This window comes from Neopelma chrysocephalum, unplaced genomic scaffold, assembly GCF_003984885.1.
Source record: "Neopelma chrysocephalum unplaced genomic scaffold, ASM398488v2 Primary Assembly neopelma1_323, whole genome shotgun sequence".
In the NCBI taxonomy this organism is placed as follows: Eukaryota; Metazoa; Chordata; class Aves; order Passeriformes; family Pipridae; genus Neopelma; species Neopelma chrysocephalum.
Window position 1 is genome coordinate 1,878,465 of NW_020897986.1, and position 26,357 is coordinate 1,904,821.

General features: G+C 37.7%; 1 protein-coding gene across 1 annotated transcript in view; it reads left to right on the top strand.

Moving 5' to 3' along the window:
- ELP4 (elongator acetyltransferase complex subunit 4) overlaps positions 1 to 26,357 on the top strand; it is a 144,297-nt gene that overhangs the window by 17,377 nt on the left and 100,563 nt on the right. Inside the window, exons 4-6 of the mRNA XM_027705331.1 lie at positions 10,213 to 10,344; positions 14,659 to 14,798; positions 23,613 to 23,697. Coding sequence (XP_027561132.1) covers positions 10,213 to 10,344; positions 14,659 to 14,798; positions 23,613 to 23,697 — 357 coding nt within the window. The remainder of the gene's footprint in view (positions 1 to 10,212; positions 10,345 to 14,658; positions 14,799 to 23,612; positions 23,698 to 26,357) is intronic.

Consider the following 26,357-nt stretch of genomic DNA (forward strand, 5'->3'; position numbering starts at 1 on the left):
AATATATTCAATAATAGAATTACTTCAGATTTGGCATTAAAATTCTACAACTACCTAAACTGCCTATAAGAGCATTTCGTTACCTTTATTCCTAATTATTTTATTTAGGCTTGAGGGGGGAACTGATGCTCACAAGTTTTAATGAGAAAAAAATGGGTTCTATTTGAGTTATAGTTCACCTTGACACTAAACATTGCTCTCAGTTAAGTTGCTTTTGCTGTGCCAAGTGGGATGGAGTGCAGCCTCAGCTGGCTGACAACACCAAGCTGTGTGCTGGAGGGAAGGGAGGCCATCCAGAGGGACAGGGACAGGCTGGAGAGGTGGGCTCATGGGAACCTCAGGAAATTCAACGGGCCAGGAGCAAGGTCCTGCACCTGGGATGGGGCAATCCCAAGCACAGATAGAGGCTGAGTGGAGAACAGACTGAGAGCAGCCCTGAGGAAAAGGGCTTGGGGGTTTTGGTTGACAAGAAGCTCAACAAGAGCCTGCAGTGTGCACTCACAGCCCAGAGAGCCAAACGTGCCCTGGGCTGCACCCAAAGCACCGAGGGCAGCAGGTTGAGGGAGGGGATTCTGCCCCTCTGCTCTGGTGAGACCCCACCTGGAGCACTGCATCCACCTCTGGGGTCCCCAACATAAAAAGGGCATAGACCTGCTGGATCGAGTCCAGAGGAGGCCACAAAGATGCTCAGAGGGCTGGAGCACCTCTGCTATGGAGACAGGCTGGGAGTGCTGGGGTTGGTCAGCCTGGAGAACCAAAGGCTCTGAAGAGACCTTCCAGCAGCCTTCCAGGGCCTGAAGGGGATTCCATGAGAGCTGGAGAGGGACTTTTTACAAGGGCATGTAGTGACAGGACAAGGGGGAGTGGCTTTAAACTGGCAGAGCACAGGTTTAAATTAGATATAAGGAATAAATTCTTCACTGTGAGAGTGGTGAGACACTGGAACAGGTTGCCCAGAGAACTTGGGGATGCCCCATTCCTGGAAGTGCTCAAGGACAGGTTGGATGGGGCTTTGAGCAACCTGGTCTAGTGGAAAGTGTCCCTGCCTATGGCAGGGGGTATGAATGAGTTGGTCTTTAAGGTCCCTTCCAACCCAAACCATTCTGTGATTCTATGTTTTGTCTTGAAAGGAAGACTTATGGGTCTTCCTTTGTGCTGGGAAACAGAAACCAGCATCCCCTGTAGCACTACAACTTCCCTGTGGGACCCTGGCCGATGCTACATCAGTGACCATTCCATTTGGTACCTGGAAGCCTGAGGTGGCAGAGTGGGAGGTCCAGAACTCCTTTCCAGAACTGCGTCTGTTCATCTCCTGTGAAGAAGTTGAACGCTTGATTCCATTGTTGCCTTTGAATGGATTTTCTGTTTTGGAGATGGAATTTTATTACAGGATACTTCTGCTCTCCGCTGAGATTGCCTTTTGGAGATTCTCTTACAAGAGGAGAGAATAAAGAGCACATCCTTCAAGAAAAAAAATGCATTTTGACACCATTTGTGAGCCTGTTGCTTATGATGGGGATCCTTTTCTGTCTTGTGCTCATTGTACTTCCAGGTTTAGAAATGAGCGTGCAGTTTGCTCTCTGGAGAGTTACACAGAAGATTCTCTTGAGCAGTAAAGCCCTCAGTGTGCCCCTGTGTCAGATGCACAACCTCCCTGTGTTTGCTGGATGCATCCTGAAGTCACACCAGTCAAGTGGATACCACAGTGAAAGGGAAAATGCAGCTTCCCTTGGTGCACCTAGAGAAGTGTAATGGCTCATTAAAGATAAAAAAACACCTCCAAACCCAAGTTTTTTAAAAAAATTCTTACCAAGCTGAGAAGGTCTCTACAACGAAAGTTAAAAGTATATTTTAAAAGGCATTTTGCTTAAGTGTGTAATTTGAAAAGGCTCAAAAAATTCTTCCTCCGACAAGCTGGTTATACTTGGGCAAACCTGAAGGACAGAAAGTTCACATTTACTCTTTTCCTGCTGAAAAGGTGAATGCAGGGAGAGCCTGCAGGGTCATTTAAAAAAAAAAAACAACAATAAACCACCCGCTGAGCTTCAGTGCTGTGTTACTGTGCATGCAAACAACATCTGGAAAGAAAACGTAGCTGTCTACATGGACGTTTTTATTCCAGCAATGTACATTCAACCGTGTGGAATGGTTGCTTACGTTTTTCCTTCACAGATATGATTCCAAAACATTGTTTTGTCAAAAGGAAAAATGCAAACCTGGAAGAAATGGTCAGGCTGGTGGTCAGGGCTGTCCAAGCTTCCATTGTCAAAGAGCACTTTTCTGACTCCTTCCTCTCCTTCACTAGCTGGTATTGGGAAAGAAGCTGTGTATGAATGCAAGAAGTATTTTTTCTGTCATCTGACGTTTTTAGGTGATACATAAATTAAAAGTATAACAACTTGAAAGGTAAAAATATATATATATGCAAATAGGACTGCATTCCTATTCTTTTTTTCTAATTTTATTTTCAAAATCCATGAACTTGTTACAGTGATTCAGCTGCTGCATGCTGTTAAGTGATATCACTTAATACACAGAAATCCAGTTACAGCAGAACTGAACTTTCTAACACCTGTCTCTCTTTCTGAAGTCTTGAGGTACCACAAAGACTGGGGTTGAACCAGTCAGCTATCTGAGTTGAAAAGCCTAACTTCTTAATTATGTAGCTCTTGCTCATCTGTTTACTTTTCTTGCTTGCACATTGGGTAAGTGGAATATCTGTTTTACATTTTTCTTTGTTAAAATGCAAATATTTTAATTATATTGTAATGTATAATTTTCTCCATTAAGAACTGTGTTATTAACTTGACAGAGAGGTTGTAAGAGTGTGAAAGAGGACACTTGAAAAAAGTAATTGCTTCTGTTTAAAAAGAGTTAAATCCTTTAAAACAGTACCCACTCTGGGAACCCTCTAAAGTTCTTTGTCAAAAGTTCAGACCAATCTAATAAAAAGCTTTTCCAGAACCAGAAGAAATAAATGTTTGGCTTAAATTTCAAGTTTTCTATCTACCAATCCTTCTCTGTTTATTGAGATATTTTCTTTCATCGTCCTACTTCTGAAATTATGGGGTTTTTTTAAGCACACATCTTACTTAACCTGGTAAATGTTAAACATCTATTTTACAAATCTAGTTGGTGACTTTGTAGAGGTGATTTTTTCAATTAATGAACTCTTGCTTACAGCACTCAACTCTGAAGGTTTTATTGAATAATGCTGTTACTAAATCTGTTTAGGCCTTATACACTGCAGCAGAGTTTACAGGATTTTGGACAAGGGCACTCATTTTTATTTAGTTTCTTCATGTTACTTCTTTTATTATGCCATTGGCTGATGTGTTTATCTTTTAAATGCTTAAGCGTCCATGAACCGATTGAGAAAAAAGATGAATTTTGTTTTTAAAAATCATCTGATCATCTCTCATGCATTCCTGGGTTTCACTGTTTTGAAATGGAGCCATAATGCAAGGAAGTTACAGCAAAGAGTTTAATGGCTTGACTGTACAGTTTACTTCTGTGTATGTGAAGTAGAGAATACATTCTCATGGGTTAAAAAAAATACCCCTAGAGTACTTGCAATGAACCTTTTTTATTTCCTAAAATAGAGGAATATTGCTTCCCTTTCCTCTCCACACAGTTCTCGTTTCCCCTGGGTTGACTTGGTCTTTCTGAATTACCAAAGAAAAGTTTCCATAGAACAGCTTTACCTGGAGGTGGAAATAAATTGTTGTACAAGGGCTACTGAAAGGAGAAAAATTCTGTATCCAGTCATTTATGTTCTTTAACAATAGACCTTGTATTCACAAGTATTTACAATCAAAATAGAATCCTCCCTCCTTTTGGGAGCAGGGCCCTTTAAACTGACACTTATATAATACATTATTGAAAAGAAAATATTTACCCTTCCTGATTTACCATCTGGTGTCCTCTAAATACTAAAAATTAACATAATGAAAAAGAGCCTTAAATTCATGTGAATTTAAACTATTTAACTTGTTGTTGCAGTTAGAGATCAACAGTGAATCGTACTCCCCTTGATATTATTTCAAGTTTCTTCCACCATACTCGTGATAACTGCATTGCAAAATGGTTGCATAAACCCATGTGAACGACATACTTATTGATACAGAAATAGATAATGTTTTAAATTCTTAAGTACTATTAATTATACAGTTATTGAAACCCGTAAGGATCAAAGGATTTTATGTGAGAGGGATTTCACATACAGCTTGGATTATGTTGCCAAATAATAGCACAGTAGTACTTCTTTAGAATTGTAAAATAGCTTAGAGAGGAGTATGATGCCTATAGTTGGTGTAATGCATTGGTAATTAAGAGGGTGTGAGGTTAAGCTTCATTAACTGCTGTGGGATTGTATCTTGGATTTTATTATCCCCTAGAGAACATAAGAAGTGAGAGAGGTCAAACTGTTAGAATCTGATTTTGCTTCGTGCATCTGCCAAAACAAGGCAGGCAAAGTAATGTGGCAGCAAACCCAGGAAGACCTGCATTGCTGGCAGACACAGGTTGTACAGTGTTTTATTGCAAAGATAAAGGGTTTATTACCAAAATACATTATTTCGTGTTTGCAATAAAACCTTCATAGCTTGGTTTGCAGGAAACGAAATTATTGTAATTGCATTGTGATTTAATGTGAGCACTTTAGAAACCCATTCTTTTCTCCCAAACTTTTTCTTTTTTAATTTTAAAACAGCAACAAGCTTTCTTCTCTCCATCCAAACTCCCCTTAATAACTTTAACACTTGTCTGCCTTTTTGTGTGTTCATACTGCATAGCAAAGACTTGTATTTTAGTTGACCCCAAGAAATGCTGTATGGTTTGTTTTTTTTTTATTTTAACTAATGCACTGCTACATGCTTTGTTTTTTTATATACCTTATGAAAGATTTGTCTTTTTTTAGCCTGGGAGAATGTAACAGTTCTCAGAAGCTGACACACCAATGCCACAAATTTTTCAGTCCCAAAGCTTTTCAAAGCTGTATGATGTGGGAGCTGAGATATTTTTAAAGAAAAATAGATTGAATAGAGATATTATGGGCTGATAAATCAACTCTCCTTTTCTCAGACCAGTGTTTAAATTCTGGCTGAAATTTTGGAAGTAAATTTAACATATTTTAATAATACCATATTCTTCTGAAATTCTGATTTTGATTCTAAGAAAATAGATTTATTGAATCCTAAATCCCCCCAAGTCCTTTTTTAAATTCTGATGATTTCAGCAGAACTTAAATGCTTTTTATATATGTTCTCCGACAGAAATGATGCTTTAATAAGACTGCTGGAGACTGGTGTCTTTGTTACTCAATTTGTGATGACACTTGGAGACAGGGAGTTGTGCTGAAGCCCTGCTCCTGAATGTCCCACGTGCAGGTATTTTGATGAAAAGCCCCATCTTAGCCACCTTTCCCTGGCACTCCTAGGCCCCATGCCCCCCTCTGCTCTCCTGGCTGTCCTGCTGGATAGTTTTCAGGCCAGTTTTTGTGTGGCTGGGCCAGAAGCAGCCCGTGTTCTGTGGCCAGTTTGGCTGCTGGTCTGCTTCACCTTTTTATAACTCCTAATTTTCTTTCTAGTTTAAAGGACAGTCTGAAAACTGAAGAATAATGCTTTGTAGTTCTTGGACAGTAATTAAACTTTTCATGACACTGAAGAGTGAAGTATATATCCAGCCAGCCAGCCTTTATCTTCCAGAATAAACCTATGTTATGACAACTGGAGGCTTTTTCTCACTTAGATGCTCTGTATGGGCATGGCCAGGTTTGGAAACTGCTATTTCCTTGAAACAAAGAATAGCATTTAATTATCAGTGTCAGAAGAAGGGAAGCCTTTTGTTCCACTTCTGGTTATCGTGAAGAATAAAAGAGGATATGAAGATAAAAAGAAACGTGTGGATCATTTTAACATTTCCAGTATTGCCCATAAAGCAGGTTTTTATATAACCTCCTATGTCTGTAATTCTCCCCAGTCCCAAGCCCTACTAAGCAATTTTAAGCTCTCTCTCCCTTTTCCAGATGTGCTTATACAAAGTTCTAGTTGAAATTTAAAAGATTTTTTTTTTTTAAGTTAAATACTGGGATACATGAATCAGTACATCCTAAGGAAAAAGAACATTAGTGACCACCTGGGTGTTCTGTTTGTTTAGTCTTTGGGCAGGCTGATGAAGGCACATGCACGTTGGCTTCCAGTCAGTGCAGACATACCTTCCAACTGCACCTGCATGTCCTGCCTCTCTTTCTTATAGTTGGAAGGGAAAAGAGGGTAAACAGAAGCTGGGAGAGTAGTGATAATGTTGAGATGCAAATCTGGAGGTAAGCAATCTTTATTAGTTCTGTTCAGTATTCTTTATGTAAAATTTGTTCGAATTACAGATACACTCTGACCTTGAATAGGATTGGAATTTTTTTTTTCCTATTTGTGCTTAAGTACAACATCTTGGAATGTATTTGACCAAGTTAATGTAACAGGTTGAGCTCAGGCAATTGGTTTTCAAAATACCAGGTGGCTCCAATGGCAGACCACCTTTTTCAGATTGCAGCTAATTATGTACAAAGCCTACTAAGAGGCCATGTGGTTCATGGCCACCACACACCAGAGTATGATTCAGGATATGTTTGCCTAAGCCAGGGTGTGTTGGGATAGCAAAAGGCATGGCTGGGAGACCTCATGGCCCCAGAAATGTTAAGGCTCAGTGCATTGTGTGAAATCGCTTCTTGCATGAGGATGAGAACGTGGTACATCTAAGAAACATGTTCTTCAGCTGAGCATGGTAGTTATTAGGTAAGAGCATTTTGGAAAAGCAGCTGAGGAAATAAGAATTGTTCTTGGTGTGAGAGAGTTCTTCAAGTGCTCCTGGTTCCTTCTGTGGGGCAGCAAGGGACAAGACAGCACAAACCAGCCCCAAGCTGGTGCATGTGCTCCCTGCCACAGTACGGAGTCACGGCTTTCTCATGTTGCTTTGGGTGAATTTAGTCATGTTTAAGTCATTCTCTAGCGTTAGAAGTTTTTTACTATGTCAAAATTAAAGTTCTTTGTTACGTCAGAAGTTAAAAGTAAACTACATTGGCAAAAAAAGGCTGTTTTGGGTGGAGACTTTGATAGGTTTTCATCTCTGGCAGCCAAAAATCTTTATCAGCTTCAGGTGAAACCATTTTTCCTTGATCTCTTAATCTGCTTCGTTCTTAGCAGCAGTCAGGGCACACCACAGTGCCTAATTGTGTTGCACTGATGGTGTGTCTGTCTCTGATTGTGTTGGACTGAGTTTCTGGGGTGTCGGCAGCTCGGATTTATGGTGTCTCCCTGCCACAGACGCCGTGTAAGGTGGTTTTGTTCTGTGCTCAACTGGAAGGCAGGAACTTTTTTTTCAGTGTTACATGTTATTTAAGCAGCTTGTACTTTATCAGTATTACTTGGAGAACCTTTCACCCCTTATTGTCCTTGACCTCTGTTCTTTTTAATACATTTTATTTGTAAAATATACATTAGCAAATTTATGTAGATAATGTCCCTGTCTCAAATTTGTCTTTGCCAATTATTACATGATAACAATGAACCAGTTGTACAAATGGCAGGCATTTGCAGTGATTCTAGAGGAGAAAAATATTAAAGAGCTTTAAGAAAATATTGGTGTTGTTTTTCTTGTTGTCTCCAGGAAAGATGAATGGTAAAATATGGCATTTTCTGGATTTTGGCTTTGCAGACGATGTGATACCTGCCCAGTGATGTTACAGCAGTGTGAGGTTGCAACTTGTTATATCAGTGGTAGCATCTGAAACAGGGGCCAGCTTAGGGAGTTTGAAATGTTTAGACAGGATTTTATGATCTCTGGCAGGCACTTGTTATCAGGAAAACACCCCACCACTATAAAAAGTTACAGGTAGTGCCTGGGAGCCAGTTGATCTTGGTGAATGAAAGGAAGAGATATCTGGAAATGTTGTTTGTTTCTTTACAGAACTCTCTTTTTTAAATGAAAGTTGGTGGGTTTGGTTTTTTTAATTGGTAAAATTGAGGAATATTTTGAGATGATCAAGTAGCAGCAGCCCTTCATTGAAAGACTTTTTTTATGGTAGGAAGTTTACATTTGTGAATAACTATTAGGAAATTAAATCTGCATAACAGTTTCACAATGTGTTTTCAAAATAACACCTCAATTGGAAAATAAGTTTAATGACTCTTTATTGTGGATTTCTGAGTTATAAAATCAACAATAAAAATAGCATATTTTTTCTTTTTTATAAAAATACTTTATATAATGCTCTTAGGAGTAAATGTAGGGGATTTGTATCTGCATATATGTGAAATGCATTGGGATGCTTGTCAGCTCATGTTTGTATTTATACTTTCTCAGAACCTTTCAGTACAGTGTTCTGTTTTCATCTTCTCCTGTCTGTCAGAAATCCTTGTCTTTGGTTTGAAAGCTCTCCTGCTTTCTTGCTGTGTAGATGTAATGGAACTTTAACAAAATTAATTTATTTTTTTTAACTGAATCAACTGTTATAAATCTGTAAATTTAAGGAAAACTGGAAAATTAAAATTTCGATCTTCATGTAGATTTCCTACCAATAAGCTTAATTTTTACCATCATAGGAATACGAGTTTATTGTATACAAGTGTACCTTTTAAACAAGCTACAAGAAATCTGAACATATAACTCCATTCTTGTGAGTAGGCATTACCAGGCTCTAGTTTATTTGCAAAAAGAAAATAAATAAAATTCTTTGCTCAAAGGTGTGCCTTCTGTCTTCTGCTTAGCTGCTGAAATATATAGGTACAGTTGTTCTATTTGTGCAACTTTATCGAAGTTATAAAGTTTATAAAAGTTTTCATAGCTTCCACTGCCTCTTATCTGGGAGGATGTGGTGACCAACCTCTGGAAGAGGCAGAAGTAACTGTCCTGGAATTAGAAACAGTTGTTCTCATGTTTCTTAAGTAATTGTAAATATTATGCTAATTTACACTAAAGAATCCAAATAGCACATGTTGTTCATAAGATGATGTGTAGAACTATATACAGGTTGTCTGTCCTGCATTCTTTAATAAGTGTAACAGTAAACCCAAAATGGATTAATTTAAACTTTCGTTGTCTCCTTTCTGTGTGTCTGTCTGTATGATTTCTGCCTACATAAAGCCATGAGTGCCATTTGGATGTTTATGGCCAGCATAAGCTCTGCCCATGTGCAGAGTTTCATGTGTATCCTGTACTTTGATTGAGACTCTTCTTTAAAGTTTTCAAATTTGGTTTTTATATGCCTTCAACCTAATACGTTGTAACAGAGATACTGGCTAGCTCTGTATATTTTTAATCCTTGAGACACATCTCAGTTCTCTCTCAAGAATCACTGACTAATGAAAACTTAGTTTTCAAGTAAGTCTTGATCTGTTTTAAGCAGATAAAGAGATCTGTGCCCTCCAGCTCACAAAGATGGGTGTGATAAAGTCAGGTCAGAAAACCTGGTTGCACTTCATTTCTCTAGTAGGTATAAAAGCCTAGTGCATGAATTCTGAATGCTTGGTATCCACACAGTGCTGTTTACTTTTTTCAGCAGTACAGCAAAGGTAGAAAGCGTGCATTAGAACTGTATAAAAAAATCCAGGACTAAATATCTTCCCCCTTCTTTTACTCCTGTGTTTGTGTTCATGAGGAATCCATCATTAGTAGATATCATGCCTGATGGTTAGCAGAGGAGAAAAATCAAACCATCCTGTTACAGTGGTTTTCAGCTGGTGTCTGTAGGCTATTGTGGTCTCTTGAATACATTTGAAAGACTTACAGAAGCTAACAAAGATCTTATTTTAAAATAGGCTTAAATTCACCATGCAGGGAACTTACCCACTCTCAGAAATGGGAGAGTTTAGGATATCAACATTTAAAGAAAGATTAAAAAAAAAAAGAAAGGAGTATGGATGCTGCTCAAGTTGTGTTGTTTGTATCAAGTAGAGTATAAAATGTGGCATTTCCATTCTGCATTCTTAATTTTACTTGTATAATTCATTTTTCTGACAATAATTATGTGGGGTTTTTTCATGCTTGGTATTAATAGGAGCCAGACTGTCAGAGCAGTGTTTTAATCAGGTTTTGTTACAGATTTGACAACTGTCCTTTATACTAAGATAACTGTATTATCTGGGGAGGGTGTGGATAAAAATCTGAACTGCCATTTCTGCTGTAGAAAGCTGACATTGTTTTGCTCTCTACCTGTAGGAACTTCCAGCCCCTTTGCTTGATGATACCTGTGGAAAGGAATTGGGAGATGAAGCAACAGCCATTAAGTCTGAGGATTTTCAGGATTCTATGAAAATAGCCTGGCGCTACCAAAATTTACCAAAAATGGAGGTAATCACTATTTCCTACTTCTTTTCCTCTTGCACTCAAAATGAATTTGAAGAGCAAGTGCTTTTCAGTAGAATGTAGGCAACAGAACTGCTAATGGACACTGTTACAGGATTGCTTCCAGAGGGTAAATTATTATACATCACTGTGTTTTTTAATTGCTAGAAATAGAAAAAGAAAGGGATTGTGAGACTTTGCAGGAACTGTAAAACTTAATATGGACAATAATAATTTTAAAATAAAAAGCCTTAAAGTGCTGTGGGATTTTTTTTTATTTATTGAGTACTACTAAATCGAGATAACTTTTCATGGAAGTTTGAAGAACATGCTCACTTACAAGGTTTGCCCAAATTTAGTTGTACACAAATCACTTAAGTGGGTTTAATCAACACTACTTACTAGGTCTCTGTGGTGGAAGTACTGTGTTGAAGCAAACTGTTGACCTGCTTATCCATGTGCATAACAACTAAAGTAAGCACTTGAGATTATATCAGCTTCACTGTCACTGCAAACTAATCACTGTGCAGGGACAATATAAGAAACAAGCCCAGTGATCAGTCTTTCAGAGTTTACAGTTGTTACTGTTTGTGAATAATCAATCTCCCATGGCTGGTGACTTTCTTATTTAATCCAGTGGCACAATCAATCTTTAACAAAATTACAGCGTTTTTTTTACTATCCAGAATAAACCCTCTGTTTTGTCTATACATTATAGCCTACATTTGTAAAGTCTAGTTTAGGTCTGGTCGTACCTGCCTGGTAAGTTCAGTCTTATTCTTAAAAACATAATTGGAATGTGACAAAATGATCTTACAGGGCTTGGCATGTTTGGTTTTCTGTAAAATTGCACAGACGTGGCTATATAGTTGTGTCAGAAAAGACTTATATATGGTGACATGCAAAATCCAACAGCCTCCAGGGTAATCATATAATCTCATCAATTTTATTATTGTGGAGCTTGCTGTGCCACTCTGAACCATCCCCAAAATAATTTGTCTGTTTTAAAATCTAGCAGAATTCCTTATGCACTGATATGGAAACAACTGCATATTGTTAACAAATAGTGTTCTGATGTTCTAACAAAATAGGAAAAATATTAAAAAATCCACTTAGATGTGCACTCATCTTCTCTAACTTCACAGAAGTAAACACTTCCACTAATGTAACATTGCCCAAAAGTACATGATGTGCATGTCCTTGATTATTGAAAATTGATTATGCAAGATAGAATAAGATGCTCAGTCTTTTGTTTCCCTTTTTATTGTTGCTTTTTGAATTGGATGCTGATCATTCTGAATAGCTGAATACAATATTTTTATGTGTATGTTAAATTCATAAAAAAACTAAAACATACAAATAAAAGTCTAAATTTCTAACTATCTATACCTAAAATTCCTCAGGATATTCTAATTAGTGAAAAATTGGTTTGAAATTAGTATTTTCCAATGTTTTATAATGTGGCTATCATTAAATTTTGATGCTGTGCTAAATTAATTTGATTGGTGAATATATTCCACTGAGGAAAAAATCTGATATTGCCTTGCTACACACAACAATACAGTCGATGCCATCATTTAATTAACAACATTGGTTGTGATTTAGTCTTTAAATTTTCTTTAGGTGGAAAAAAACAATGTGGAATAGATGTATTTTCCAAATTGATTGAACTAATATTAGATATTTGTCAAAATCTACTGTCAAATAGTTTCAAGTATGAAAGAGAGAAAATAGTTTTGCTATTAGCTAGAACTCTAAACATGGCAGCAGAAACTTGTCCATCCCTTATCTGGCTATATATGGAGTAAGAATGCAGAGTAAAAGCTGTCTTTGTGATATCTTTGATGCTTAATTATTTCTAAATAATAACAGATTCGGATTAATAGTTCAGATATTCCCTTTCCACTTATTAGACCCCACATGGACTAGCTAGGCAACTCATTTTTGTTCTTATGCAGGGTGTTTATATTAATACTCTTTATAGCTAACACAGATTCTCTGTACATACTGCACATACCTTGTACCTCAGAAAAAGACAGAAGATTTGTAAGAAATCTGTCAGAATACAAGGCCATGTTATGCTTGATGTGCCTTTGCCAACTTGTTACTCACATCTGTATCAGAGGTTATTTCACTTAAACTTTTGAGTATATGGAGAGCCTGTTTTGCAATGCAAGACAGTGTGGGTTTTTCTTTTCCCTTTTTTTTTTTTTTTGAATGAACTGCTTATGTTCTTGGGGCAATATATAAACTGTCACAGCATGAAATCAATTTTCTGCCTTGATTCATCCTAAATCTGAGATTTCTAGCACATTAGTATTGCAATTAGAAACATTAACAGCAGACGGTAGCATAAAAGCAACGCTCTGCTCACTGACAGTTTAGTGCATTTCTCCTTGTGCAAACCAGGAATCCAGGCTTGAGCCTCCAACCCACTAATAAATTTATCAGATCAAACTTGAGAGGAGTGGAAAAGTCTCTGCTTGGCGCTCTCCATGGTCATTGTGCTCGGGCAGATTATTCATGCTTACTTGATTCAGGTAGGCTTTCTGCAAGCTTCCCTGCTAAGCCTGGGAATGCTGTACATTGAGGGCTATTCACAGGCTTCTGACACGGACCCAGCTTTTATTGCGTGGTGGTTTATTAGACCAAATCCCAGTCTCCACCCAGTTTGTAGGCGCTGTGCTCATTCTTTTGAGTCGAGAGAGGTTATCACCTACCTTAATCCATGCAGCAGGGTGGATTAAGGACACCAATGTGCCTCAGGATTCTCAAAGAGGATCCTGGAAACTTCTTGTTTCTTCTTTTTTGCTGTCTTTTACTAAACTCTATTGGGCCTCAGTAAGGATTTGCATCTGAAATGGGCAACCTGGAGCTTTTCTCAATGAAGACATCAGATCAAAGTTCAGTTAGTCAAGGCCTTTCTAAAACATTAAGGGGGCTTGGAAGTACACAATAAAAAGATGAGCTCTGGCAGAGATTGCAGTAAAAACATTCTGATCTGTAATCCGGATAAAGAATAGATTATAGGCCAAAGAACAGCCCCTGTTTAAATTGCTTTCAGAATCCTTGTTTTAAATAAAGTTACATTTTACAATGAAAAATATTTAAATTTTGATAGAATGGTATGTTTTGTTGGACTGCCTACTTTAAAAATCAGATGCCAATGAATAAATTGGAACACTGACTTAGGGAATGTGGTTTTCTATCTTTTTTTAGTAAAACTGATTTGCCTCTTATGACTAGATATACATAAGCAATTTTGTGGAGTTTTTTTCGTTAGAAACTAATTATTTGTTTTATTAAAAGTTTGGGTTAGTTGGTTATTCTATTGTTTTTGTAGTAAAGATATTGTATTATTGTTACTATTTATACGCACTGATAACCATCCGGGCCTAACATCTATTAGTCAAATAATTTCAAAACATCTACCCAAAATCAAATCATACTAATTAATCCTAACAGTTTAATATATTTTTAGTAAGCATGTGCTTGAATATTGCGTATATTATATTGCATATAATAACAACCTAGGGGGTTTTTAACTTTACATGTGGAATTCAGATAATGGGCTGCTGAACTCCATTAATGTGGAACAAAAATATGCATTCATTTCCTCTGTTTACTAGCACAACACATTCAAAATGTGTCATTCCTGTCCAGGTGTATATTAAATTTGGGGGGTTTTATGATGTTTGATATGCCCAAAATTGAGAGCTGAGGAAAATGTATCTTCATTATGATAAACCGTGGTTACTGTGTGTAATGCTCAACCTCTGCTATTTATTCCAATTTTAAGAAATTTAAAGTAGTTTTCAACTATTTCCTATTTTTTAATTTAAATTAAGTATATGAAGATGCAACGGTTTGGGTTTTTTACTGGTCACAAGTAAAGGGAAACATTCTCAAAGTCAACTGAAAATAATTCTGTAGAGCCATATAATTCCCAGAGACTGAAAAATCAGAGAGGTGGAACACATGATGGTCTGCACAGTTCATGGCTCTGGGCTTTTGAAATTTGGGATCATGTGTCTAGAACGTGTGCAAAAATACATTCTTTTAAGTATCTGACTGCACTTTGGTGATGCAACTTGCAGTAGTAAGGGTTGAATTCTGTGTGAAAAATTCACATTCAAGAATGTCAACAGGGGAACAAAAACTTAGTAGTAAATATTATAATGTTTTTCTGTTTGAAGCTTTTACTTAAGCTGAATGGGAAAAACCACTGAGATTTCTTTCAAGTGTATTGCTAGTTAATTATTTTCTTTTGACAGATAATAATTGAATGGGTTATTGTAATCAGTATCATTGTTTCCACAGGCCAGCCCAACACCATATACAAAGTTTGGCCATTATTATGATATTTCTAAGAAAATGCCTCCAGAACTGATTCAGTCCATAAAATGGCACAGCTTTTACCTTCACGAAGAACTGTCTTCACAGCCTAAAATGAAAATATGGTAGGTTGTTGTGTGTGTTTAGATTTTTGGCTTCCTGTTGGTGGCTGTCGCGACGAGGGAAGAAAGGGACCCTCGATACGAGAATCAGCTAACTCCAATTTATTATTTAAATAAGTCAACTTCTATACAATTTAGTTTGTTTTGGGCACATGCTTACAACAAGGTGATTGGAGAGCTCAGTCTGTACACGCGTCTCATGTCTCCAGTTCATTGGACCTGATGTTCTGTCCACGCGGCCTGGAATCATACTTGGCATGTAGAGGCCTTCCTAATTAGGGACTTTCTGAAATCTGCAGGTGTACTTTTATCTATACTTTCTCAAGGCTTTCTTGCTCTAAACATACTGTGTTCTCAAACCTTATAATTAGACACACAGCTAACAAGTATAAACATTGCATATATAAGTATAAACATTACAGCTTACAACTTCTAAAGTCATGTCAAGCAAGGCCTACAGAAATGCAATAGAAATTGTTCACACAATTTGAATCCTGCCACAGGTGGCAAAGGATATTTTTGCATCTAGGCTTTGCTGGGAAGAACCTTTGCAGCCACACACGGCTCAGCAGCATCTGGGCTGTGGCCTGGTGTCAGGACCGGCAGTGGAGCCGCTGCGGCACCGAGACAGCGCCGTGTTCCCACTCCTTGGCTGCGGGAGGGAGCGAGTTGGCAGTGCCGATTAAGGCAGACATTACTAGGACAGCCTAGGACACAGCTGCATGTTCAGTCCAGCCCTACTGACAGCTGAGGGTGGGGACTGGGCAGAGCTATTCCTGTCTGTCTGAGAACCGCTCCCTGAGCACCGTGCGCCCCATCGGCTCTCCGGGATGCGCGTGTCAGGTGGAGATCAGTCGTAGGAAGATATCCGTGCGGTTTTTAGGGCTGAGGAGACAGGCCATCCTTGACCTACATAGCTTAGAATGCTATAGCAGATCAGTTTGATGCCTGCTCAGCTGGTGCTATGAAAAAATTCTAGGAGCCGTTAGTTGGGGTGAGATAAGAAAGGGTTTAATTGTGCCAAGGCAAGAGATGTTACACGACGCGCGCGCCGGGCTGTGCCCGGGATGTTACATTTATAACAATATCTGGCCAATCCTAAGTGTGTCCTCCCCATAACTTTTGGCCTGGTCCACCCCCTGGCCCACCTCCTGGAATTGGGTCTGGGGTGCTAATTGGGACCCCCTCTTCATCATCCTTCATCATCTTCGGGGTACAGAGAGCAGAGTCACCCAGTTCCTTGACTCTGTCCTGCGGTTTAGGCCAAGATACAAGCGTTCCTCAAACAAGACAGGCTTGCCTTGACAAGAGACAAAACATCTTCTACTGGATATGGGAATAGGGTTGATATGGGGGTATGGAATGGGGTGAAAGGATTAAGGAATGTATAAACTAAGGGATACTACGGGGAGGAGAGAGAAAGGGGTTTATTTCTAAAATCTACTTCTATTACCTATAAAACTTATAAGGTTTACAAAATTAGAAAAATAAAAAAAACATTAGGGGCTTAAGGCATCAGTTGATTGTGTGCTTTTTACTTCTTGCATCCTGCAGCTTCACCTAAGGAAAATACAGATTGCTGTGAATAAAATTACGGTCGCTAATTATGTCTTACAAAACGTCTCCTATTGCAACTCTCCTCTGAATGAATAACTTTGTATGTTTATGTTTATCAGTAGGGAATTAAGGAAGCCCAAGAGAAAGAGTGACAGTAGCTAAGACTCATATTAGCCTGCAGACACACATCCATTGTATCTTTCTTGGAGACATTTCAAGTCAAACACAAAGGATGGGCTAGTAATTTGTTTGTCCAGCCCAGTCAATTTATATAATATCTGCTTTTATAGATCCCAGTGCATATGGAAGCAGTAGTATGGTGTCCTTCCTTGTGACTGATTTGCATTGGAGGGCTCTCAAATATAAAACCTCAGACTTATGAAAGAAGAAAGAAGCACAGTATGAAGCACCTTTCTTGGAGCTGTAGAAAAGCAAAAGCCAAGTCTCTCTGTAATTTGTTTCTGTGTTACATGGTCAAGTGTCACTGCTTTGTAAAGTAAATTTTTGTGATGTCATAAAAAAAAAAATCCACACTTTTAGGAGAAGGAAGAAAAATTATATTTTATTCTTTACATAGTAAATATTTGAACAAACTTTGTTTATATATTATGTATAATTACTATTTTTTTTATAGAGGAGAGACACAAGAATATCTGACAGGTTGCAAGTGTTGCTATTGTTACTGAGCAATTTAACTCCATTTCTGTCTTTTCTCTAGCAAACTAGAATGTCTCATGGCTCTGGGCTTAATTCCACTGACTGTGTGGCTGTCAAGTATTTGTTCATTTTACATTAAAATCAAATTAACTCATAAGTGGAGTATAGGAAATGGATTTTAACTTCTATGCATTTAATTTTATAAGCCTTGCTTAATGCTGGTTATTGGCCTTGTGTGCTAGCCTGATAAAAGCTCATCACTCTTACTATATGAATTCTATTCTTATTTTTAGATTTCATCTAACAGAAAGAGTGGATTTATTTAATTTTCATGGAAAATTGGCTAAAGCACAGAGTGATGGGGTGAGGAAGGTGATCAAATAAAGCTGGACTTTGGAAGTTTTATCTCATTTTCCTCTCCCTGCACCCTCAACATGGGTCTCCTTCAGGAAGCCTCTCCTGAGGAAATGAGGGAATTGTATTGTTGGGATTAAAGGCAGGTACCAAAGTAACAGACAACCACCATTCTAAACATCATTCTTAGACCAGAAGGCAGTGTGATAAGGGACAGGGAGGAATGAAGAGCACATTGGGAACAGTGAACTCTTGGAAGCTTGTGAGAACTGTAAAGAGTTGGGTACATCTCTTTCTTTACAGTAGCTCTTTTGTCTTCTAACTTTATTATCTTCCCTGACCACAAACAGTGGTGGCTTTGGATTCCCTGTGCACAAGGTTGGAAGAATTTTTCAGAATTACAGCCTCTGACATAAAGCTTAAAAAGAAGAATGGAAGTTCTTGGAGGGATGGAAGCAGAGTTCTGAAGCATTTTAAAAGCTGACACACAGGGGGTATAACTCTGCTCTCTGCAGCCATGGGCTGCAGTGAACTGTAGCAGCAGAAATACAGGCTGGAAGTAAGGAGATATTTTCCTCATGATTTACACAAGAAGTTGCCTTGCAGACACGAGTTGGGTGTATTGTAGAATCTCCACGACTGAAAATGTCTCAGGACAAGTTAGGTAAATATCTGTCAGACCTATTGAGGTCCTTCTCATCCCTCTTTTTGTGATTCTTTAATACACGTTAGTCATGATGTGTTAAATCCAATACCAAGTATTAATGTTATCAGGTATTTCACTGCTGTCAAAAAGTTCATGCTTTTACAGAAACTGAGGAGATTGTACTGGGTTTTTTTACAAACATTCTGACAAAATTCTGAAGGAAGCATTCTTTTTCTCAAGGAGTGAAAAGAAGCTCAAGATCCTCTCAGGATGATTTAATTAAAGAAAGTTTATAAGAGGGGGAGGGAAGGGATATTATTTTGCTGGCGTTACTGTTTAGAAAATGAATTGAATGCTTTTGGCTTTTAAATCCAACTTCAATATATCACGGAATAGTAAAAACTTCTGTTCTTTTGATTAACTAGACAATGATTTCAAAGAAAGTGATATGATAGTCACAGTTGAACCCTTCCAAGAGAAATCAGCAATTTGTATTAGGCCTGATCTTGGATTGCCTGTGAGCTTGAACCCTTTTATTTTGTGTTACAGTGAACTGGGAGCATGGCCATGGCTGCTTAGCCTGCCTCCACTTAGAGCAAATAATTTCATAAGCATGGGGTTCTCAGACTATGGTTAGATGCATGGCCAACAAAAAGACCTGTTGACATAATGCTCATTACCTGCATAGCACTGCAAAATCTCTGTAATCTCTTAGGCTGACAGTACCTCAGAAAAGGACAGACAGCCTGAAAGAAAATTTTAAAAAAGTTACAAAAATCACTTGAGGTTCAGAAAAATCTCTAAAAGTATGATTTTCTTTCAATTTATCAAAAGAAGATTGACAGAAAACCTATTAACACTGGAAGCTGACACATCCTTCAAAAAATAAGGAGATATTTTTAAGAAATGGGATTGAAATAATTTACTTAATAGGCTGTATATTATGAGATGTTTGCAAAAGATTTCATAACTTTCTAAAGGGTATACTTTGCAAGATATGTATCAGTAAAGACATTTCTGAATGAAATTTTCTCCTGAATTGTGTGGGCTTGCAGACCAAAGTCAGTGGTGCATTGGGGATTTTTTAAAATCTAAGAATGTTTTGCTTTTGTCACCGAGGCAGAGGTTGAGGAGGAAGTGGAAACTAGCAGTTTTGCCTGGTATATAGCTTTGCATAAGTAAATGATGTTGTTGTTGAGGAATGATGCCTCTTTATAGTCTCAGAAGTTGCAAAAAATTAGGAATTAGCTGGCAAAAAGAAGAGAAACTTTTCCCTCTTTTCAGAATGTTTCCACGTTAGTTTAGCTAGCGTGTTCCATTCTAAATACTTGTAATGTTGTAAAGCACAGCATGGTTTAAGCTGAGGCTGAAATAAATTGTTAGTTTCCTATAATTTTATAGTCCTATAACTACAACCATTGAAGAGGCACCTTGTATTAGGTGATCATGATGGAAACTGTACCTAACCAAATACACACATCAAGGTCATGAGCAATGACAGGCTAGTAATGGTAAATAAAAATTTTAGAAGCTCAGTACCCTTTTTATTGCACCTTTTTGATTAAATTATCATACCTACTGATGTGAGTGAGGCATTCCCTAAGTGGTGCCCTATTTGAATGGGGGTTTTTTTCTGTTTTCCTGATGGAGACCTACTACTTTTGTATGTAATTATTTTTCCTCAGAGAATGTACTTAATTCATAACTTGTTAGATGCACCTAGGATTCACCTTGTCGACCAGCCTTACTTTTGCCTTTCCTTTTGAGTTAGGGGGTGACTAGCTTTGAAGGACCCTAGGTTTCATGTTTCCTCCTTGAAATTTGGAACACTTCTCCTTCCCCACCCTCCTTTTCTTTGGGAAGGGGCGGGGAGCAAGAAGAACAATCCTTTGCTTTCGTTTCCTTTCCCTAGTCTGGGATGTAATAACAGATGATGCAGTTACAGCAGAAAATATACAAGAAAAGTAATGTCCCTTCCTGTGTACCCACCTTTCTTATACATCTTATGCTCTCCTGTCAGAAACAGTGAACATATATTTTACAATCCTTGGAAAAACAATGCTGCATCTTTTAGTAAGCAAGGTCCTTTGTCATAAATTTTTGTGCATAAGAACCATTTAAGAACTTTTTTTTTAAAAAAAGTACCAAATCATCCTCATTCTTCTAATTCTCTAGCTTCACATTAAGAAACCTATTTTATTTAAACTGTTCTTCAGTGAGTGAACTGTCTCTGTAATTGTAGCCAATGTCTACTGTGAGATAGTTACAGTGATTCCCTTGCAAGATCAGAGATGTAGAGATTTTATATGGGCCAGAAACTCTTGACCCTTTTGAGAAATCATGTATATTTATACATGTGGCTCTCTTCCTATCCACACAAGCACTTGGCTTCTTTATGGACTTGGAAAGAAAAGTGATTGAGTGATTAGACAAATCTGACCTTTTACTTTGCAGTCAAGGATCAGTTTTGGAGATTATCAACATCATCTGTTCACCTTAAAGTTGGATCAACGTTTCTTGTCTTTCCTGTGTTTTCACACACGTGTGTATCTGGTTTTTGATGGAGTGCTGTGTTTGCTCTCCTTTCTGTAGTTCTGGTACCTGGTGGCTAAATCAGATTACAAGAGTCCTCTTTTGGATAATCACTCAAGATGGATAGAAGTTCACTTCCCCGTGATAAGCATTAATTGAAAACAGATTGTGAAGTTGGCTCTCCTAAAGGAAGTGGTGAATGGGATTTGGTGTTTGGTGCCAAAAGAAGGCAGAAACTCCTCTTTCTTATCTCATTTTCTATGCTGGGGAAGGGCAGTTATGTCCTGGTGTTAATGCTGGGACTGGGCTAACAGGGTTGCGTGACTGACAGCAACTGTTTTCCGGTTGCTGTTGCCAGGATGTTGTGGTGTCCTTTTTGTTGCATTGCTAAAGCTGGTCCTTAACAGGAAGGCAAAAATATCCTCTCTGGTCGTTCTGTGCATCACAGACAAGAATTATTTTCTATTTCTTTACATCTATTCTCATTCTTCCTTTGCAATTACAAAAAAAAAAGAGAAGGTTTGATAATCCAAGGACCTAAAATAATGAAGCTGTAACACTGCTAAGTTTTACCTTAAGAATGTATGTCCTTTTGAAAAAGAATAAATTTATCTGGAGTCTAGATTTACCAATAAATTTAGATAAAACAGGTTTGACTGTCTTGCCTAATGGGGTCTCCTTATACACAATAAGGCTATTTGTCATATCCTTGATAACCTAACCTTTGTCAACTGCTTGGAAACTATCAACAGAGAAGTCAGAGGCTTTGTTGTAACCAGGATACCTTCTTGCCAGCTCCTGCTTTATCCATTACTAAATTGCTAAACAAAAAAAGAGTAAAGAAGGAATTGTTTAAACTCATTATCAGAATTAAGTGGTGTTTAGTAACAAAGCCAAAAAAAAAAGACTAGAAATAAGAAAATAAGATATTTCTTTCCTTAAATATTATGACAAGCATTGCCAGAAGGGTAATGCAACTTGTTTATAAAAATAGTGTTTCCACAATATTCTTCATGTTCTTATTTACATAGCTTGGTTCAAATTCAAGTAAACCATTAATATTTTAGCAAGAGGTAGAAAAGCACCTGTTTTTACATTTTTTAAAAATCTATACGCAATGCATTATCATTTTTAATTCTTTCTTTGCTGCAAATCTTTTTCTGATGGATTAACTGAGGATCTATCTTATTTGTTTGTTTTAATTTTGGGACCCTTTAATCCTGCTAAGTGCTTGTAATTTTTTTTTTATCCACTAACTTTTAAAAACAAGGACTGTGTGTGTGTGTTTTGTGATAATGTGAAGACCCCGAGAGAGAAGACATTTTGGCTACCCTGGGGGCTAAAGTTTGCCCTGTAAACTGGCACCTGCCAGGCAGGATGGGTATTATAACATTTAATAGCCATTCCTTTTGCAACTAACACTAGGAAAGTAATGGACTTCAAAAGTTAACCTTTCCTGTCTGAGATGCTCTTTTTTTGTATAGCAAGGCAGACTTCATGTGTTAAATATCATGCTGAGATTATATATTGCCAGTTAGTTTTCAGCTCTGAATTTCGTGAAGTGTATTACATTATTAAGGTACATTAATTTAACCAGTAGTTTTCTAGAGTACTAAATCTGGAAAAAATAAATGGAATTTAATTTGGAGACTCTTCTTTGTGATTATATCTGAGAAAGGTCATCTCAATGTTTTCTGACATTGAGTATTTCAAAACTTGAAATTATTATGACCATATCACTTTTTTGATTGCAGATATTTATAACTCAAATGTATCAGGGGCTGATTTTGAGTTGATACTGTTTTCTTCAAGGAAATATAGAATTTTGAGTTGAAGCAATGGTGTATAAGACAGATCATTGCAACTCTTACATGTTTCTCAGGAAGTTGTCTCCTCTCCTGTGCCAAAGGATGCAAGCAAGTTTATTTGGGTTTCTTTAGGTATTAATTAGTAAAATGCATTTGTATAACAGTCTTAGCTCTTGTTGAAGTAATGGGAATAGAGTCATTAACATTTGGACCCTGTGATCTTTCAGAGTTCCTTCCAACCTGGGCTGTTATCAGACCAGACATACAAAAGATCAGAGCAAATGAGAATATTTTTAGAGGCAAAATTTTCCAGATAACCTGTCATATTTCCCCAAGAGTACACAAGAAGGTTTGAATCCACAACCCTTGATGGTAATTGGTGAGACTTGAAGGAAATGTCGAAACTAGAAAAGATAGAAGGACTTAAGCTCTCAACTGCAGTAAGGAGCCTACATCAAACCCAGCCCCCCAAGCCAGGGTGCTCTGTGGGATTTAAGAAAAGAGTATGTTTCTTTTAAAAGTGAACAACTGGCTTGCTTTTTGAAAGTGAAGATTAGGACTTTCTGTCCTTTGTGTGTGTTAGCCTGGAAAATGAAGAGCACAGGCAGGATGGATAACTGAAATGTTTGGATGTGCAGGAACTGGACCTTCTAAGTCTTTGACAAGATGGTTTGCTGAACCTTCCTTTGGTTTTAAGTCTGCTTAACTCCATTTTTAGCCACCAGTTTGCGTTTGTTTGTTTGCACTTTATATTTTCCAAATAACACATGAAATAAATGCTACCTCGCAATTTTGCTGTCACATAAATAAAGCAGTGAAAATGGATGAAAGTTTTCATAGAAAGTCAACTCTTCATCAGGGCACTGATTGGGTATACCTGGAAAAACAATTGGGGAGATCTTTGGCAGTTACAGAAGATTAGTTCTGTGCTGTAATGGTTTCAACTTTAAGTTGATACATTAAATCATTAATCTGCTGGATGTAAGCGAGCCTGACATAATTAAGTTATCTTAATCCCTAGAGATTTCAGCTTTCACTAAATGTCTGGGCACTGAACTAGTTAACATGAAGCAATCACGACTGCTTATAATGTCAGCTTTATTCAGAGAGTTTGGTTGGGTTTTTTTTCCTTCTCTGACACTTTTTTCCATAAGACACTTGCACTGAAAGCTGCATCTGCTTATATTTATTTTTTATACAGCTGTTAGAGATGCATAGGAGAATATTAAAATGTGTAACTAAACTCTTTCTTCTTACCAACAGTAATATGAATGGTGCTTACGTGAGGCTGCTTCAGTCCCTTCAGAGGATCATTTCCCAGGGAGGGTTTGATGGCTCAGATCCCCAGGTACCCTCATACTCTTCCATCATCCTGTAACTAATGTTTTGTGGATTTTCAGGGGTGGCACAAGAAGATCTTGGACAAATTAACAAGGAACAAACTGTTTCTAAGCATTGCTAAAGTCAACAAGCAAAACAAATAGCGTTCGTATTTTAATGTGTTTTTGGAGTTTTTACCCGTTATAGATATGCAGACCATGTAAGAAAGCATTAGTAAAATGCATATTCTGTGCAGTTAGCTAATAAATGAATGGCCAAATATAATGTAATTAAGAAAAAAACATTTTCCCCTACAATTTTTTTTTTTCAAATTATTGCTTTAGCAAAATGTGTTCAAGACCTTTGAGGCTGAACATTTATTCTTAAACTTTCAGATTTTTTCAATGTTGTTTTAACTGGAATGGTGTTAAGTTTTTAATGATTTAAATGGTGGCATCTTTATGTAGTGAGCACTGAAACACAAGTAAAGAAATAAGAATGCTGTTTCAACTTACAAATCAAAACAACTTACCAGACTTCTAAAGATCTCTGTTCTGTCCATAAATCGTACTGTGGGGAATCAAAAACATTTTAAGCGTAACAATATGGGCTGAAAGCCCTTTTCTAATATGAGCAGGGCCTTATAAGTTATTCTTTGTCATACTCAGTGAGTCCTTTGGAGTTGTTGGAAATAAAATAATAATTTTTTATATGTTGATGTTTAATTGATAATTACTGTCGTTCAGTGGAAATGTTACTAGAGTAGAAATCAATTAGTATAGATTCTGGAAAGCCTGAAAGAATTTAATACAAGACTGTGTACTATTACCAGTCTAATATCTTAGAAACCATTTTTTCAGGGAGGATAATGTTGGAAAGGATGTTTTTGTGCCTGACAGTATGTTTTAGAAACGTTACCTGCACAGACCGCTTTGTGTGTAAATGTAGGTTATTTGTGCTCAGTGTTCGGTCTCTGCAGAGAGTTCTGGGGGAGCTTTCCTTCCCTTTGGTGGCAGTGCCAGTCTGGAGAAGGAAATTGGTCCCTGACAGGCCCCTCTCCCCACTCGCTGTGGTAGCCATGGCAACAGCCGTGTGTGTCATCCTCCCGTACGGCAGAGATGCTCCTCCCGCTCGCTGACAGGTCCTGTGGAAGCCCGAGAGCTTGTTGGCTGCAAAGAGCAGCCCTGAGTGAAACAACACCCTGCCAACCTTCAGCCAGCAAATTCAATATGAGATTAATGCTGGATGCAGCAGAAAGGTGGTTTTATTTCTTCCATGAAAGATACACCCAACTAGGAGGTGGGACTGTCCAAGTATTTTTTCATTCCAGAGACTAACAAATCAGCAACTAAATAAGGTACATGTTCAGTATCAGTGACACCGAAAGAATTCTGCTTAAAAGGACAGTGTAATTTATCATGCCAACAAGGACTGGTAGGAGACAGGAGGAGAGTATATGCTAAAAACAAAAGTCACTGGAGAAAAATATACAACAGTTTGGAAACAATCACATCTGACTTGGTGTTGATGATAAATACTTTGAGTTTAAAAACATACAGACTCTAGCTACCAGTTAAACCACAGACCTCTCAAGTAAGCTGGCTGGATTTATGTTGCTTCCACAAGTAGCTACCCTTTACTAACTCATTAGTTAGTAAACTCATACTTTACTCAGCCTCCTACTGAAGACATTAGGCTGTTCTTTCTCATTTTGCTTTTTATATTCCTGATGGGTTTTTTTCTGTGTAAAAGGAAATGAAGGTTGTTCGGAGCCAATATTTGGGTGTTTTTTGCTTGCAAGTAGGGGAAAAATTAAACATCATGGATCATTATTTTCTGTGCGTGTTGTTGATTGTTTCAAAACATCTTATAGTGTCAGTAAAGCAGAACCAGAACTTTAACTGAGATGAATTTAGAAGTATACGTTTGCTAAATGATGGATTGAAGTTTCCGAGGTGAAGCTTTAAAAGTTAGAAAAGTCCTTTTTTCAGGCCAGTTTATTGATTTAGAAAGCCATTAGCACTCGTGTAGCTCTTTCTGTTTCAAGGGAGGTAATGCATATGATTTCCTGGAGTGGTTTCTATTACCTTCTTGTAAGATTCCACCCTTCCCCATGCGTCATCTTTCTTTGTACACTCAAACTTTGTACATTTAGAAGCCTTGTATAATATGCACTTATTGAAAATATATCCAGGGTTGAATGTAGTTAAGGCCCAGAACACACCTTGGATCTTTTTATCTGCTAAATTTATGAGCAGTTCACCTCTCTGCTACTTCATACCCTCTTCTATTTCCTGAGCCTTTAGAAGTACTCTTTAAGTAGACAGATATGAAGATTGTAGTATAAGGACCAGCCTGGATTCTTCTGGACCTGTGTTCTTCCCTGTATATAATAATTAAAGCTTTTGAAAAGTCTGTGCCTGTTTCTCCCCTGCACCCCCAAATAATCCTCTACCTGACTGATAAAACTTTCAGATATTTTTGGCTCTTTTCACATCAGTGTGACAATGATACTTAGATTTACTACTCCTTTATTTGAAGAGGGGTCTGAAGAAGAGTGAGAATGGAACTCAACCCAGCTGAGAGATGGTTTGACACAATTAGAAAAATTAGTCAGTACTACTGTTAGAAGTTTAGTAGATCTCTGATAAAATGGTCAGGTATCTCTAGGACCTGGAATGGTCAGTT